The 17,604-nt window shown below is 52.8% G+C and overlaps 1 protein-coding gene across 30 annotated transcripts in view; it reads right to left on the reverse strand.

Annotated features, from left to right (window-relative positions):
- PMVK (phosphomevalonate kinase) overlaps nt 1-17,604 on the reverse strand; it is a 36,681-nt gene that overhangs the window by 825 nt on the left and 18,252 nt on the right. For 6 of the 30 annotated variants that reach the window (XR_012032664.1, XM_072829707.1, XM_072829703.1 and 3 more), the window contains one exon: nt 8,052-11,493. The exons of 4 other annotated variants lie outside the window; for them this stretch is intronic. Coding sequence is in view for 7 of the 26 variants with exons in the window: in XM_072829707.1 (XP_072685808.1) it covers nt 11,276-11,493 (218 nt within the window). In the remaining 19 variants the exon portion in view is untranslated. Of the gene's footprint in view, nt 1-2,320; nt 2,507-5,366; nt 7,749-8,051; nt 11,494-16,639; nt 17,563-17,604 lie in introns of those variants that run through there. 20 more of the 30 variants (XR_012032662.1, XM_072829721.1, XM_072829709.1 and 17 more) reach the window with 9 other exon arrangements.

Consider the following 17,604-nt stretch of genomic DNA (forward strand, 5'->3'; position numbering starts at 1 on the left):
CAAGGCACAATAAAGCAATGAGCAGTAAATCCAGGTGCACCTGTATAAAGATGAAAGCAAGCGTGTGTGGCGGGGCTTCTAGCTCAAGAAGTACAAGGAATGTGAGGATGTGCCCATCAAACCCAGAAAGGAAGACATGGCCTTTGGCCACAAGTGGCACCTCAGGCACGCTGCCACTCACCCCACGTCCTCTCCACTCACCCCTCACCACCTCCCTCCTTAAAGCCTAATAACACCATCTTCTAGCTCCTCCAACAAGCCATGCTTCCTTCTGCCTGGCATGCCCTTCCCTACATCTTCATCTAACACATTTCTTTTTGTCCTTCAAGAGATGACTCATGGGTCCTGCTTCTAGGAAGCCTTCCCTGAGCTCCCCAAATCCAGATCAGGGACCCTTCCTCCATATTTTCACGCCCTGTGCTCACCTCTATCCCTGTCTTTACCAAGAATTTTGGCTGTTATCTCTTTGTGTGTCCTTTCCCCCTTGGTTATGACTTTCTCAAGGACAGGAATGATGTCTTCTCCAGCACTGGGTCCGCAGCTCTTGCCCCTGGGTCTTGCACATAATAGATGCTTAATAGATATTCATTGAACTAAACTGAGATAGAAACCCAGGAGAGGTCATTTGGAGGCAAATAAAAGGAAGTTGTTGCCCACAACAAATAATGACCACAGTTTCCCCATCAGTAAAATGAATGAATGAAATAGAAAAGATAATACTTAAAATCACTAACCTTAAAATCCAATAGTCTGTGAAAATTGTTACTCCCAACAGGTTTATATGGCTGTCTTTCCGCTAGACTGTGAACTCAATGAGCACAGAAAAGGGGTCTAATTTTTTTCTGTATCACCAGAACTAAGCAAGGTGCCTGACCATGGATATACTCATTAAAGGTTTATTGGATGAGTGGATAAATGGATGGATGGATGGATGGATGGATGGATGGATGGATGATGGATGGGTGATAGATGGGTGGATGGGTGGATAAGTGGGTAGATGGATAGATAGATGGGTAAATGATGGACAGGTGGATGGGTGGATAGGTGGGTGGATGAATGAATGATAGATGGGTAAATGGGTAGATAGGTGGGTTTGTGGATGGATGGATGGATAAGTAGATGGATGAGTAGATAGGTGGATGGATGGATGGATGGATGGATGGATGATAGATGGGTAGGTGGGTGGATAAATGGGTAGGTGGATAAATAAACAGATGGGTAGATGATGGACAGGTAAATGAGTGGATAAGTGGGTGGATGAATGGATGGATAAATGCATGGATGGCTAGATGGATAGAATTTAGATACAGTGATAGGTAATCGTGGGTTTTTAGAAAAGCCTGTGGTACTTAAGGGAAAAGAGTCAGATGCCCAACCAACTGAGCCTCCCATTCATGCTTTAATAATAAAACCCGTGTGTTATGGGCAGTGTTTGCACAGCACTTTCACATTTTTACTCCATCTCCACCTCCCAGCAGCCCTGAGAGGCAGACCAGCAAAGTTCTACGGCTCCATCCTTTACACCCTCACCCCTGTAAATTAAAGTTTAGAAAGATTTAAGTGACTCATTTTGGTCACCAGTTAGTTGTGGATTTGAACCCAGATCCCACGGACCCTAGACTCCTGCTGTTTCCCACCCATGCTGCCAGGAACGCCATTTCTACTGGAATTTAAGGAGCCGCTCAAAGCCTTCCCACCACCCCCATCCCCCTGCCCCTTCCCCCAGTGTGACATCATTGCTATCTTCTGAATCCCCTTAGCACTTTCCTTGGATCTTTTTGGGGACGCACTTCACCTCGTCTTGTATGAGAGTTGTCTGTGTTTTAATTCACACCCTAGGCCCTGCAGTGACAGAAAGCTTGTGGTAAGATTTATAAAGCTCGCGCACACACACAACGCCGCCCCTCACACCCTTGCAGGCTGAAGCAGGGGTCTGCAGGTGCAAGCACTCAGGGTGCTTCGGCCAGGACATGTGGCTTGCCCCTTACCTGATACTCCCCGCAAGAGGCACCGACGAGCAAGGAAAAATCTCCTATCACCTCTCCCTGAGCCAGGACAGAACAGGTGAGGCAGGGCTCCCCTCCCTCCCCACTCTCACCTCACCCCCACCTTCCCACTCTCACTGTCTTCTACAGCGTCATGCTCTGCTGGAGAAAACCTGAACCCTTGCCTGGGCCTGACCATAGTGGGGATACATGGCCTGATGACCTGCATCCTGGTGCATCTATGGGGGCCTACCGTGTGTGTGTGTGTGTGTGTGTGTGTGTGTGTGTGTTTCAACAAGCCAGTGGGATCAGGTTAGCATCCCCCTTCTACTTACAGGTGAGCAAACTGAGCGAGGCTTCTGAGAAGGTAGCTGGCTTGTTCCATTCTCAGAGGAGGCCGATGCCCCCCAGCCCACTCACAGATCACCCCATCCATGCAGCCACCGCCACTGAGCCACTTCTCCTTCCAGAGAAAGTCTGTCTCCTGCTCTGCTTCTGGTCCATGTTCTCTGTGAAACTCCCTTGGACAAAAGCGTGGGGAAGGTTTCATAGCCCCGTGGATACCTCTCTGGAGAGGCTAACAAGCCTGGCTTCCACCTGGCTGTGGGCTGAGGAGCCGCCAGGCATGACCTCGGGCCGGGAGCTTGACCCCCTCTGGTTCCTTCCCAGGAACACGAGCAAGCATGGCACTCTGTGCCCATGGACCCGGCGTCCACGCCTCCCTCCACAATGGTTTGTGAAAACCGAGATACACTTTTAAATGCTTCTCCTGCCCCCTCCTCTGCAGCTTTGGAGTGAAAACTTGCTGTTCTGGCCAGATGAGTCCATCCAGCCTCGTTCATGTACTTGAGGGGTCAAGGGTCAAGTGACAGGCACTGATACCAAGTGTGGAAAGGAAGCACGGGGCGTAGGTACAGGGTGTCAATGCTCTGTCACCACCATGTTCAGCCAGGCTCACCATGAGCTGGTAGAGGTGTGCATGCTTTGCAAACTAGGAAGTGCAGCCCATGTGAACTGTGGGCCTAGGCAAGGACCGTACTAGGCTCTGAAGGCTGAGAGCTGGCCCACCTAGGTCTCTGCCCAGCCAGCGCACAGCATCGGAGCCTCCTCGCTAGGGTCTGAGCAGGTGTGAAGGCTGGTATGCTCCAGATTACACTGTAGAGACAGCGGGGCACGTCCACTCCCAGGCCCCTCTGCAGTGCAGGCGTTGGCACCTTCCCACCCACCAGACTCAGCTTCGTAGGGCAGGATTTTTGTCGATTGTGTTTGCTGCTGAATCCCCTATGCCTGGAACAGTGCCTGGTGCAGAGCATGTTCCTGGCCCTAGTCCCAAAGGCTCAGAGAAAAAAATTACCTCTAGCAGTTTCACAAGCCCAGAGCAGGCACCTGAGCTGCCCAAAGGAGGGCCCAGAACCCGGGCGCCCCTCGGCCTCTGGCAGGGAGGGAGGCAGCAAGCCCCGGCAGCACTGGCTGACACACCCTCCTGAGTGAGGTAGGGCATGATTGACAGCGCCCGGGGCCTAGCTGGCAGCTTGGGCCTGAACCCTCTGAGCCAGCCAGCGCTAGGGGCCCCAGACTCCCGTTGGCGCAGGGGGGGGGGGGGCCGGTGGGCAGCTAAAGCAGTACAGCCCTGGAGGCTCCCCGCCCAGCTCTGGCTCTGAGGCCCCAGCTGGCAGACACTCGCCCACCTGGTGCAGCAACCTTTGCTGGTTTGTGAGGAGTGTGGTGCCCTCTGCTGGCAGCAGGTGCTCACCGCCCTGCAGCCAGCACTGGGAGGAGGCCGGGGCACCCCAAGCATCACCTGCCCACCCTACCTGCTGCCTCCTCTGCCAAGGCCCTGGGACTCGCTGGTGCCAGGATTGACCCTGGTGAACATTTTCAAGGTGGTTCCTATTTGGCAGGTTCCTTGAGTTTTTCCAGCATTTGGGGAAGAAGAAATCTCCCCTTGGACCATCCCAGGGGAGGCAGAATGAAGCCTCTGCGTGAGGAAGTGGAGGGGTCACAGAGATGCCTCCAGGCTGCCCCTCCCAGCAGAAGTCCTTCCCAGGATGAGAAGCGGCCCCTCCAAGGGCCTCTCCTCTCAGTTGCCAGAGGACATCAGGCACGCACCCTACCCACTGCTCCACACCAGCTCCCCGTGAGCCTCCCAAGCCCAGGCCCAGCAGCAACAGCCAGCCGCTTGGACATGAATAATGCAAAAGGGCAGGCATCTGGCTCCCCTCCCTCCCCTGCCCCCCTGTCTCCAGTGGAGTAGAAGCAGAGGGTTGCTATGGACACTGTCCTTAACCCTCTCTGCTGGAGTCAGGGCGCCTGGCTGCCAGGCCTGCAGGCAGCAGGAGGCCTCATGGGCAGCTTAGGCCCCAGCAGCAGGAGAAGCAGAATCAGATGAGCTGAGGGGAAGGAGGAGTGACAAGATGGAAATCGCTGGAAATTGGAAGCAACAACCCCAACCTGTGCAGAGATATGGACAAAACCAATGTTGATTTAGCCAGAATTAGCAAAGCTATTGTGTCCTAACAGGCTCCCCATCAAATCAGACATCAATCGCTTGGCCAGGGCTGTTCAGGCAGGGGTATGGAGTAGAGTCTGCAGGGAAGCCCTGGACAGCCCTTTGCCCCACAAGAAAGCCAATGTGGGTCCAGGTGTTCATCCTGGCCTCTCCGCTGCCCTGTGGAAGCTCCCAGCCCCCGCTGCATCCCCCCAGGGGACCCACCAGCACCCCCAGTGTGAGGACACAGCAGGCACCCCCCATTCAGCTCCGACCACTGGCCAGAAATCTAACACCTCTAATGCCATCTCTGCCCTGTGGGCCAGAGTGTAATACCTTCAGGAATGTCCCATAGAGAGATCTGGACACTGTCACTGCTGTTCTCATCTTGTCTGTCCACAGGGCCTGAGCTCCTTCCCACCGCCAAGCCGTCCACCATGAAGTCACCACACCGTCACCTCCACACATGTCCCACAGCTGCTGCCTACGCGCCACAACCACGGCACTCCAGGTGGAGCAGCCTTCCCCTGGGCAGGGCATGGCTGGCCTCACCCTCCAGAGCCCTGGCAACAACAACGAGCCTCTAAAGAGAGGGCCCAATGTCATCGAACACAAGCCCGGTGGCCGGAGTGAACTTGCAGATGCCCTTGTCTCACTCAGCTGCAGCCATAAGGACAGTTAGCTTTGCTTTGCCCCGACTGCCACCATAAGAACCCCGTTCCCGCACATGTCAACCCCAGAGGAAGGACATAAATGGACCAGGAAGCCCATCTCTGTCCTGAGAGCCCTTGACACACACACAAAGATAAGGATGCACACACACACTCCAGCACACGTCTGTGGACACATGCACACACACATGCACAGGTGTATAAAGACAGAGATAAGTGGGATAGATTTTGCCAAATCCCCACATTTATTTCTCCTGTGTTTTTATTTCTGCCATTAGATACAGGGAAGCAAAACAGAAGTTTTGCTTGTTTGTTTCTTCTCCGGACTGTGTAAGGGCTATTCCAGGGCTCACCTTAGAAAGAGGGGCCGCAAAGACCACGACGAGCGTGCACAGGGCAGCTGTGAGGCTCACGCACTAGACTAACTCACTCCAGCACTTTATAACAAGCACAGCTCTAGCCCACGCTCAGAAAACCCGCAAATTACTGCTCATCCTGGACCGTGAGGCCACTCCAGGACAATGCCTATGGCCAGTGTTGGGCCCCAGAGCGCGGGGCCTGCCATGCTGGACAGGAGGACCCCAGCCACCCCAGCCTGCTGTTTGCGCAGAGCCACAGCCAGGCCCCTGGCACATGGCCAAATTCAGCAAGGGGTGCTCTGGCCGGGAAAGCGCCCACCAGTGCAGCCCCAGGGCGGGGGGGGGGGGGAGGCTGGGACCTCAGTGAAGGTGAGGCCTAGGGGCCTTCCAGGCCTGGTCCTGCCCTCCACCCAGGGCACCCTCTCTTCCCACTCACCAGCCCAGGAGACCCTGGAGGGTCAAGGGAAGAGAGGACATTTTTACTCTGAATTTCCAGGCTGCCTGTCACTGGATACGGAGAAAGGAACACTTCCTCCGCTGCCCTGGTACCAGACCCAGACCATACAGCTCAGAATCAGACCTGCAGCCATTCACCCAGCATCATGCCACCACTTCACGGGGATCCTGAGGGCTCTGGGTGGCATGTTCCGGAGCCCCCATTTTATGAAGAGAAACTGGGGCGCATGGAGGCCCGTGGCCTTGCCCGAGATTCAACAGCTGAGCCTCAGACTCCGAAGGCCTGGGCCCCTCATGTTGGCCAAGTGTGAAAGTTGAGTTCCAGGATGGGAGTGCAACAAGGCCATCCATCCCAGAAAGACTATGTGCCAACACTATGCCATTATTGTACCTGGGGGATGTCCCACAAGGAAAGCTTGCCTCCCCTGCTTGCTTCTGAAGTTGCATCCGGAGCAGATTTACATGAAGTCACACAACTTCCCCTGTGGCCGTCAGGGAGACTCCTGGGGAGCCCTTGAGGGCTCATCCTCCAGTGGCTTTGGACCTCCTTCTGGCATCCACTTCCAGTAGAGACACTTCTGAACCGGTCAGGAGGCAAGACGGGAAGGAAGGGAGATGGGATGAGCCCCTGCCCGGCAACCCCGAGACCGGAGGCTTCCAAACCTGCACTCTGACCCCGTCAGTGGGGCCCTTCTGCATTTCCTGACCAAGGCTCCCAACACTGCCAGCTCCTCCATGCCCAGCAAAGAATGTTTAGGGGGCCAAGGGCACTCAGAACCCCAATCTTGGCTGATGGAACTTCCATTGTAGAGGACACATTCACGAGAGATCTGCAGAGACCTGACCCCCCAGGGTTTGGACTGCGGGAGACTGAGGTGTGCATTGTTGGCGCCAAGGCAGCCATTTCCCAGAAGAGACCTCCAGAGACAAGCAAGCAGCCAGTCCTGCTATGGAAGCCTGGCTCAGCTCTACCTGGAAAGCTGTGGTCTCCTCAAGGCAGTGGACAGCAGGTAGTAGGTCCTCAACATACATTCGCTTCTCTCTCTCCTGCTTTCCATCCCTCTTCTGGGAAGGGGTTTAGCAGGGGGAGGGGAGGGGAGCATGGGGAAGTGAGGGGGCCTCTGTTGCCCAGTTCAGTGCAGAAGCTCTGACCTCAATGAGCACCATCAAGTTTGGTTAAGGCGTGGCTGAGGAGAGGGGGTGGGGCAGGCCCGCTGCTGGTTTGCATGGAGTCTGTGTCATGAGGGGAGGCCCTGTGGGCACCGGGAGGCAACTTGTGCCCCTGGGGTCTGGGGGTCCTGCCAGGGGAGGCCACACCTTCCCCTCTTCCACCCCCTAAAGGGGCTTGCAGAAAGCCAAGTCAGACTACCCCAGGGGTATAGGACCCAGCTCCGCGGGGAGGGGGCTACGTTCGCCCTCTGCTCCTCCTCCACCGGCCCAGCCTTGGCCATTTCAGAGCAGCTCCGCTGGGTGAAGAGAGAAGAGAGATGTGAATCCCTGTGGCAGTTTGTCAGCCACACCAGCAAAGTGATGGTGGGGGGCGGCGGAAGCCAGTGACTCAAAGCGTGTGAAGCGTGTTGGAGATCATCTGCTGTTGCCAACCGTCAAGGCCCTCGTCACCATGGAGAACTGGGAGTCGGGTGTATCTGCCTCCCCCTCAGCGCTGGTGCTGGCACACAGGCATGATTGGTGCTCGGAGCCATGGTGGGTAAGGGACTCAGTCTCCACGGTGTTCAAATGTCATTGCACGCTCTCCGCACCTGGCCCCTCTAGGTCCCTTTAAAAACAGCTGAAAGAGAAACATATGGTGGGGGTGGGGAGCAGACCATTGTTGAGCATCTGTCTGGCTCTTGCTACTCATTTTGAGCCTAGGGAGTGTCAGCTCAGAGGGGCTGACTTGTCACACCACAGGACAGCAAGGCTGGTGCTCCATCGTGGAGCCTCCCGATTCCAAGGCTCACTTCCCCTCCTCACCCCTGCATCCAGGAACTCATACTCCCCTGAACCATGGTGGGCCACCTGGGACCTCCCTGTCTCCATGGGCTGAGATGCTCTCAGTCGCCGCTGGTAAAGAAAGCCCAACTTGAAAGAGTTTAAAAACAAGGATATTTATTTTCCCACAGTAAGAACTTGGCAGGTAAGACAGTTCTGGGGGCAGTGTCACCATGCACATAGGTTGTTTCTTTCTGCCCCACTGTCCTCAGCATGTTGGCCACCCCCCGTGATCACAAAATGGCTGGCAGCGCTTCCAGGCATCCCATCACCACCCTTCAACATCCAGAACCAATAAAGAGACATACCCCTGTCTTGGATTTCAATAGTGAGGAAAACTTTCCCAGAAAACTATCCTCCCCTTCTCAATGGTCAAAAACGGGTTACATGCTCAGAGCTAGGCTGATCCCTGGCCAAGGGGGAGTGGGATGGCCGTGTTGGCTACATGGGGGCCCGTCTTCCTCCGGAGCAGATGTTGACGGGACAAGTGTTAACAAAGAGCATTCAAGGAAGAAGTGAGCCCAGCACCGCGTCCCCCAGACCAGCCAGCAGCCCAGCTGCACCACAAGGATTGTACCCCCAGGACAACTCCCTAGACCGCAAGAACTGTGCCAGCTCAGGGTCCTCAGGACTCAGGAAGGGTGACATGCTGGCTCACATTGAGATGAGAATGGCTGGCCTTATTGTGAGCTTGCTTATCTAGAAGACACACACGTCCAATGTCATTAGATTTGCGGAAGAGATGATCCTATACAAGCAGGACAGCGAAGCCCATCCTGAAACCCTGCGGGCCACGCAGGTGACGGGAGCAGCTGCATGGTGTGAGGTCTCTAATTTCCTGTGGGAGCCCTGACAGTGATCTGTCTGGAGATGTTTCTGCTCAAGCAGGGGGACAGGAGGCCCAACGAAAGAGCCTTTATATTTTCACACCATGAATCCTGACTCCTCAGACAGATGCTTATCGAGGGAAGCAGACAGGTTCAGGCCCCTCCCCCACCAAGGCTGCCCTCCCCACAGGTCACGTTCAGACTCCCTTCCTGGAGAAAGCTGAAGGGGTGACCCAGAGACGGGGAGACAAGGAAAAGAACTGTGGGGAGCCAAGGGGACAGAGCAGGAGGAGGCAAGGAGGCCGAGGGCCTCACAATGGGGACAGGCAAAGATGGCCAGGGGAAGGGGAACCCCGAGGGGGGGGGGCAGGGGAAGGGGATGGCAGAGGGGAGAGGCCATGAGAAAAAGGAGAAAGAACAGCAGAGCTTGGCTAACCACGTGGCAACCACCTTCTCAGGGACCCATTATCACTACTGTTCACTGTGGGAACTTGCAGCAAGGACAGAAATCCAGGCGGTCATACTGTTTTTTCCAGGCCAGCAGGATCCAGATGTTTCCAGTTACTGGACCAGGCAGTCCTGAGGGGCCAAGGAGATCTCAGAGGTGAAGGGAGAAGCAGCAGGGGCTCCTGAGGTTGCAGTGACCTGTGCAATCAGACCTTTGACTCTTTTCCTGTGCTTCAAGGCTGGCATGGGGACAACAGTCCCATCCTCCCCCACAGCACCCGTAGCATCTCCAAAAGTAACTCCCAACATGGTATCAGCTCTGTTTCCCTCTATAAGCTGCCAAGAGAATTCTTACTCATCCCTCAAGGCCCTGTTCAAATGAGCCTCCGCTGTGAGGCCTTCCCTGATCCCCACAGCCCCAAACTGGGTCAGCTGCTTCCTCTGCCAAGTGCCTCCTACTCTTTGTAGCGACACCCACCAAGGCATTTCTCTCTGGTATTGTTTGTTCTTTTAATTTAGTGTATTATTGGTTTCAGAGGTAGAGGTCAGGATTCATCCGTCTACACAATACCCAGTGCTCATCCCATCACGTGCCCTCCTTCATGCCCGTTCCCCAGTGACCCTGTCCCCCATCCCCCTTCCCCTCCTGCAACCCTCAGTTTGTTTCCTATGATTAAGAGTCTCTTGGGGTTTGTCTCCCTCTCTGATTTCATCTTTTTTTTTCCCTCTCTTCCCCTATGATCCCGTTTTGCTTCTTAAATTCCACATATGAGTGAAATCCTATCATAACTGTCTTTCTCTGATGAACTTATTTCACTCAGCATAATACCCTCTAGTTCCATCCATGTCAATGTAAATGGTAGGTATTTCTTCTGATGGCTGAGGGATATTCCATTGTGTATATATACCACATCTTCTTTATCCACTCATCCATCGATGGACATCTGGGCTCTTTCCATAGTTGGGCTGTTGTGGACATTGCTGCTATAAACATTGGGGTGCAGGTGCCCTTTTGGATCACTACATTTGTATCTTTGAGGTAAGTACCTAGTAGTGCAATTGCTGAGTCATAGGGTACCCCTATTTTCAACTTTCTGAGGAACATTCGTATTGCTTTCCAGAGTGGCTGCACCAGCTTACATTCCCAACAACTGTGTACAAGGTTCCCCTTTCTCCACATCTTCGCTGATCTGTCATTTCCTGACTTGTTACTATCAGCCGTTCTGCCCAGCATGAGGGGGTATCTCATCGTGCTTTTGATCTGTATTTCCCCACTGCCAAGCCTCACGTGGCATTGTAATCACATGTGTGTGCCCCGGCATGCAGGACACCAGGAACAGATAGGAACTCCATGCACATTTGTGAATTAATGGACAAGTTGATAAGTAAGTCTGATTTTCTGACTAGATTGTGAACTTCTCAACTCATATGGAGTTTAACTGAATCCCAGAGCATAGGAGCCAGAGAGCACTCAATGCCCACCCAGCCCACATCCCGCTTAGCAGTGTGTGTGTCATCCTACAGGCCAGACAAGCTCTGCTTACATCCCAGAAAATACTTTCCTAATCTATGCCAGTTTGCAAATATAAGAGGGTTTCCATGTTTTATTTGCTTTTCTGAATGTTCATAGTAATGCTTGCTGGTGTGGAAAAATGTGGAAACAACAGAAAACAATAAAGGAGCAGAAAAATCATGTATAGTACATCTACCTAAATTAAGTATTGCTAACACGCAGCACAATTCAGTCTTTGCGTGGTGCTTTCCCCACACAACTGTTGACCACAGTTTACAAACATGAGTGTGCTCCTGAGGTGAGGTGTTTTGCTCATTTCGTTAATGGAAACCTCACAGATACATTGTCTCATCTCATTAACACATCAACATAATCAATAGCAATTGATAACACATCAACAATACTTCCACCTGTTTGGCGTTCTTATTGGGAAGCGCCAAACTGCCCTTCACAGGTGTACGCTGCACTCAGCCACCCACCACCCTCGGGCCCTGGCCAGCTTCTGGCCATTCTGTGTGTTACAGCTCTGAGCCTCCATCAGGTGTGTGTGGCTGGAGAGGAAACTCCCACCAGCAGCACCACCCACAGACCCCCGACCTCCACCAGCTCAGGTGGAAGGGAAGATCCTATGCTCTGGACCCACCACCTGAAGGCAGCAACGCTGGTGTCCTGATGCACATGAAGTGAGCTCAAGGGGCAGGACCAGCCGGTCTCCTGGCCATGACCTACCCGGAGCCCTCCATGGAGCCCAGCACCTGGTGGGGGAATGAATGAATGAATGAGTGGGGCCCAGCCAAGAGGTAGGTGAGCTGAGCCTTCTGCGGGTTGTACCGCTCGAATGAAAACACAACCCTGGGCCTCCACAGGTTGTGTGTCAGTGGTGGGATGGTGTTCCAAGCCCGTGAGCTGGAGCATTGCCAGCAGCCAGGCCACAGCCCCAGCTCAGCAGCAAAGACTGAGAAACAGCAAGGCCCCCACATCCCACCCACCTCACACCCACTCTCATCTGGGCAACCAGCTGGGCAGGTGGCCTGCCAGGCGAGAAAGAGCATCGAGGGCCTTCCCATGGTCACCTGAGGAGAGCTCCACAAGCCCAAAAGCACCTATCCAGCTGTTCACTCCCCCCTGCTGCGCCCACACATGTGCCTCCATGAGGGGTCACCTCTGTGTCCCCCAGAGGTTCTCAACCTGCTCCCCACACCCCTCCAGGGCCCAGCATCCCCTTCAGGCAGATTCCCAGCACCTGCATCCCCTGGTCTTGGTGACCCAGCCTCGTGACAGCCTGCAACATCCCCCTCCCTGTCTCCCTACCCCTCGGGTCCAAGTCACATCCCTCACCCCATGGGCCCCATGGCCACCCCTCTGGCAGCAGAGAAATCTTTAGAAAATGCAAATCTGGTCATGTTGCTCCTCCGCTTCCTATCCAACCTAACCCAACCCAACTGGACCTTTAAGGCTTCCCAGAGCTCTCAGGATAAAAGCCAAAGTCCTCCTTGGGGCACCTGTACCCCCCGGGGGCACCCTCCCCACCCCAGCTGCCACACTGGCTCCTCTGGTGGCTCAAAGAGCCTGACGGCCTCACCAACCCTACCGCCCTCTTGACCTGGCCACCAAGTCCCCATGAAACCATCACCCTCAGGAAAGCCGTGCCAGCTATGGCAGGGCCTCTGATGTCCACTCTACCGACACCCCACCTACCCCCGCCCCAGCTCGCTGTCCGTAGTAATCAGAGTGTGTGCTGAGCCTAGGAGCCCTCCAGCCCGCCCCTGAACAGGAGCTCCCGAGCACGGGCCCCCAGTACCCTGGAGCCTGGAGCACAGAGGAGCCACAGGACATTAAGTGACAAACAGAACAGAGCTGGGGGCTGTGCCCAGCCTGGGAAGCAGACGGTGGGGGGGCCTTTCCAGGGGCAGAGAGCGTGAGCGGCAGCACCCCGGGAGCCAACGGGGGCAGAAGACACGAGAGTCCCACTGAAAGCAAGCCTCTGGCCCCGGTCACGCTGGAGACAGGCTCACATGAGGGTGAGGACACTCCTCAAGACAGGGGCCCAGGGATGAGGAGAAGGCAGGTGAAAGGGCCTCGTGGCTGGTAGGGGTGGTCAGAGCGGGAGCGCAGGACATCACAAGAGCTTCACATGGTGCTGCCCACACAGTCTGGCAGCCATGTGTCCAGTGTGTTGGGCCTGGGGTGTCGGGGGACACCCTCAGGGCTACGCCAGCAGGGCTATAGCTCCCTTCAGAAGATGCTCATCTGCCTGAGCATAAGAGGCTCATGCTGAGCACAGAGGCCCAGGAGAGGGGCACATGGGTGCCGGGCAGACCCCAGACAGGTTCCCGGATGCCCTGCATGGGCCGGAAGGGCAGTGTGAACAGAGGGCAGTGTGGATGGAGGGCAGAGTGGGCAGAGGACAGTGTGGACAGAGGACAGTGTGGACGGAGGACAGTGTGGATGGAGGGCAGAGTGGGCAGAGGACAGTGTGGATGGAGGACAGTGTGGATGGAGGACAGTGTGGATGGAGGGCAGAGTGGGCAGAGGACAGTGTGGACAGAGGGAAATGTGGATGTAGGGTAGAGTAGGCAGAGGACAGTGTGGAAAGAGGGCAGTGTGGATGGAGGGCAGTGTAGACAGAGGGCAGCATGGACAGAGGGAGGCCACTGTGGATGCTGCAGCAGCCGTTGGGGGGGCAGGGGCTGCACTCAGCCAGTGAGGAGGGAACGAGGGAAATCTGAGAGGCATCTGAAGGTAGGAATGACAGGGCTGGGTGACCAGGTGGCCACAGTTACAAGATCCAGGGTCTCCCCTGAATCCTGCCTTGGGTGGCTCAGTGAAGGTCCCCAGACCAGGAACACATGAGAAACATGGGAAAGGCCTGATTGCACAGCACTTGTCCAGTGTGTTGGGCCTGGGGTGTCGGGGGACACCCTCAGGGCTATGCCAGCAGGGCTATAGCTCCCTTCGGAAGATGCTCATCTGCCCCAAGCATAAGAGGCTCACGCTGAGCACAGAGACCCAGGAGAGGGGCATGTGGGTGCCAGGCAGACCTCAGACAGGTTCCCGGATGCCCTGCATGGGCCAGAAGGGTGTGAGCCCGGGAGAAGCAGGGATGAGGCCAGACAGCTGGGTGGAGGGCAGGTCGCCGGAGGCTGTGGATCTGTTCTAGGGACTTTGGATCCTGTCAGGAGTCACTGGGTAGCCACTGGTGGGGTTGGCCAAAGCACTGACACGGTCAGACATCTGAGCACCGGAAGACCCTCAGACAGGGAAACAGACCCCAACAGCCACCACTCCTACTTTCTTATAACAGAATCCAACCTTTTCTCAGGAGCTTCCTGTGTGGCCAGATGTCTCAGGGAAGGACAGCCACACCTCCAGGGCAGGGGGTGAGCCACAACTGGTGGAATGCCACCACGGTGACGCTATTCCCCTTCACAGGGACGTGAAGCCAAGGGAGTGAGAAGGGAATAAGCATGAAGCAAAGAAAAAGTCAGAAAGGATATCGAAGCAGGTAAGGGTGTATCTTACACGACACCGTCAGCCCAGGTGACCGTGACAGGTCTGTCCACTCAGCAGCACAACACACACTGTTCACACCTGACACGTTCACTCACACAGGCTTCACCCAGAGCCACAGAATAAATCTCAAAGAATCTCAAAGAATTTAAGTTACATAAAAGTATTCCCTGGGGGCACCTAAGTGGCTCAGTCCATTAGGCGTCTGCCTTCAACTCAGGTCATGATCCTAGGATCCTGGGATCAAGTCCCATGTAGGGCCCTCTGCTCAGCAGGGAGCCTGCTTCTCCCTCTGCCCCTCCCCCTGCTTATGCGCACGCATGCGCTCTCTCTCAAATAAAAAATAAAATCTTTTTTTTTAAGTATTCTCTGATGATGACAAAACTCAATCAGAAATCAGTAGCAGAAAGATCACAAAAGCCTGCAACATTTGCAAACTAATGACTCACTTCCAAAGGACCCAAGGGTCAGAAAAGAAATCAAATGAGACAACAGAAAGTATTTTGAATGAAAAGAAAACACAATAAATTGTAATTTGCACAGAAACTGCACTTAGAACTGATCACACCAAATACTAGTGATGGAGGAACACGGGGCTAGCTGAGGACAAAGCACGAGCCTGGGACAGCACATTGACAAGTCCTTGAAACAGGCAAAGGGACATTCCTCTACAGACTCCACTGCCTCGATGTTCATACTTTGCTAAGGGCAAAGGCAATCTTAGCCCGACCCCCAGGAGGCTGGAAGTCTACCTTAACATATAAAAATTCATAAATAAATAAATAAATAATCCTTCAGAAATTTCCTTTATCTCTACCCTCCAAGATACATGTTGGCAGTCATCCGCCAAGCACATGGCCCACCCATATCCATCTGAAGGGTCTCATGACTCAGTGTTTATTAGACGGTAATAAGTGACCTTTCCCCAACCACAGCTAGCCCCCTCAAGGTCCTGGAAACCTTGCTCCCAAAATTCCTCAGAGTACGCTATCGCCAAACCCCTCCAACTCCCAGGTATATAATCAGCCACCCCTCACATCCCTGGGGCAGCAGCTCTTCCTGCCCGTGGGGCCCATCCCAGGGCTTTAATAAAACCACATTTGGAAAAAAAAAAAAAAAAAACACATTTTGCACCAAAGACGTCTCAAGAATTCTTTCCTGGTCGTCAGCTCTGGACCTCACCCCACCAAACTTCACCTATATTCCAAAACTTCATCACCAGTATCACAGGAGAATGAAGGTCTCCAAGCAACAACTTCAGCTTTTATGCTAAGAAATTAGATGGGGGAAGGGGGAAATAACCCTAAGTAAATGAAAACAAGGAGTATCAAGTACAAAACTCTGAAACAGAAAGCATAAAAGCATTAGGAAAAACTCCATGCAACCAAAAGGTGGATCTTTGAGAAATTAAAAAAAAAAAAAAAATTTTTTTTTTGATAGCTAGCTAGCTAGACCAACTAGAAAAAAAGAGAAAAGACAAAAATTTGTTGACCTCAGGTTTGAAAAGGTAACATCCCTATGGATGCTCAGATACCAAGAGGACCTTGAGGAAATGCTGCAAACAACTCTGCCGACCAGCTTGACAACTACCTTAGTTTGAAAGGCACAAACTACCAAAGTTCACATGGGAGGAAATAAATAGCATGAATAATCCTACATCTAGCAAAGAAGTTGGATTTCTAGTCTAAAGTCTTCCCACAAGAAAAGCCCAGCCCCAGGCAAATTCAGCAGCCAATCCTTCCCAGCATTTAAAAGTGTCCTACAGACACTTCCAAAAAATTGAGGAGGAAGGGATATTGCCTGTTCACTGTGTGAGGCTGGGATTACCATGACACCAAAACTCGACAGAGACATTATGAGAAAAGAAAATGCAGATCAGGGCAGCCTGGGTGGCTCAGCGGTTTAGCGCTGCCTTTGGCCCAGGGTGTGATCCTGGAGACCCAGGATCGAGTCCCACATCAGGCTCCTTGGAGCCTGCTTCTCCCTCTGCCTGTGTCTCTGCCTCGCTCTGTGTCTCTTGTGAATAAATAAATAAATAAAATCTTTAAAAAAAATGCAGGTCAAAATTCCTCATAAACATAGCCACAAGAGTGGATGGAACTGGAAGGTATTATGCTGAGTGAAATGAGTCAATCAGAGGACAAATATTATATGGTCTCATTCATTTGGGGAATATAAAAATTAATGAAAGGGAATAAAGGGAAAGGAGAGAAATGAGTGAAAATATCAGTGAGGGTCACAAAACATGAGAGACACCTAACTCTGGGAAATGAACGAGGGGTAGTGGAAAGGGAGGTGGGCGGGGGGTTGGGGTGACTGGGTGATGAGCACTGAGGAGGGTACTTGCTGGGATGAGCACTGGGTGTTATGCTATATGTTGGCAAATTGAACTCCAAGAAAAAAAAATTTTAATTAAATAAAAATAAAAAATAAAAAAATAAACATAGCCATAAGCCTAAATCAAAATATAGCAAATTGAATCCAACAATATATAAAAATGATAACAACACATGATCAAGTGGTATTTAGCCAAGGAAAGCAAGGTTTTTTCAAGATTTGATCATCAATATATAACTCACCTAATTAACAAACTAAAACAGAAAAAAAATAATAAGATATTATAGTTGTGGAAGACGTATTTGTTTGAAAAAATTCAACACAAATTCCTGGTTAACAAAAACCTTCAGAAAACTAGGAATGGAGCAAACCATCTCAACCTGGTAAAGGACGTCTACAAAAAGCCTCCAGCGGGGCAGCTCCGGTGGCGCAGTGGTTTAGCGCCGCCTGCAGCCCAGAGCGTGATCCTGGAGACCCTGGATCGAGTCCCACATCAGGCTCTCTGTATGATGCCTGCTTCTCCCTCTGCCTGTGTCTCTGCCTCTTTCTCTCTGTCTCTATGAATAAATAAATAAAATCTTTAAAAAAAAAAAAAAAGCCTCCAGCTCACAGGTGGAGAATGATCCACATCCACTCTCACAACCAGCCAGGTCAACGTGAGGCTCCAGCCAGTGCAGCAAGACAAGAAGGAGAAATTAAAAGCAACTAAAATAGAAAGGAAGATGTGAAACGGTCTTATTCAGAGATGTCATGATAATAACCTATGGAGAAAATTTGATGAAAGTCTCCAAAAAAGCTACTAGAAATGATAAGTGAGTTTAACCAGCTTGCAGGATATAAGATCAATATACAAAGCTTAGGGGGCACCTGGGTGTCTCAGTGGTTGAGCGTCTGCCTTCGGCTCAGGTTGTGATCCCAGGGTCCTGGAATCGAGTCCCGTATTCTCCCTCTGCCGGTGTCTCTGCCTCTCTCTGTCTCTCTCATGAATAAATAAATAAAATCTTAAAAAGAAAACTCCG

This window comes from Canis lupus, chromosome 6 (assembly GCF_048164855.1).
Source record: "Canis lupus baileyi chromosome 6, mCanLup2.hap1, whole genome shotgun sequence".
Classification (NCBI taxonomy): Eukaryota; Metazoa; Chordata; class Mammalia; order Carnivora; family Canidae; genus Canis; species Canis lupus.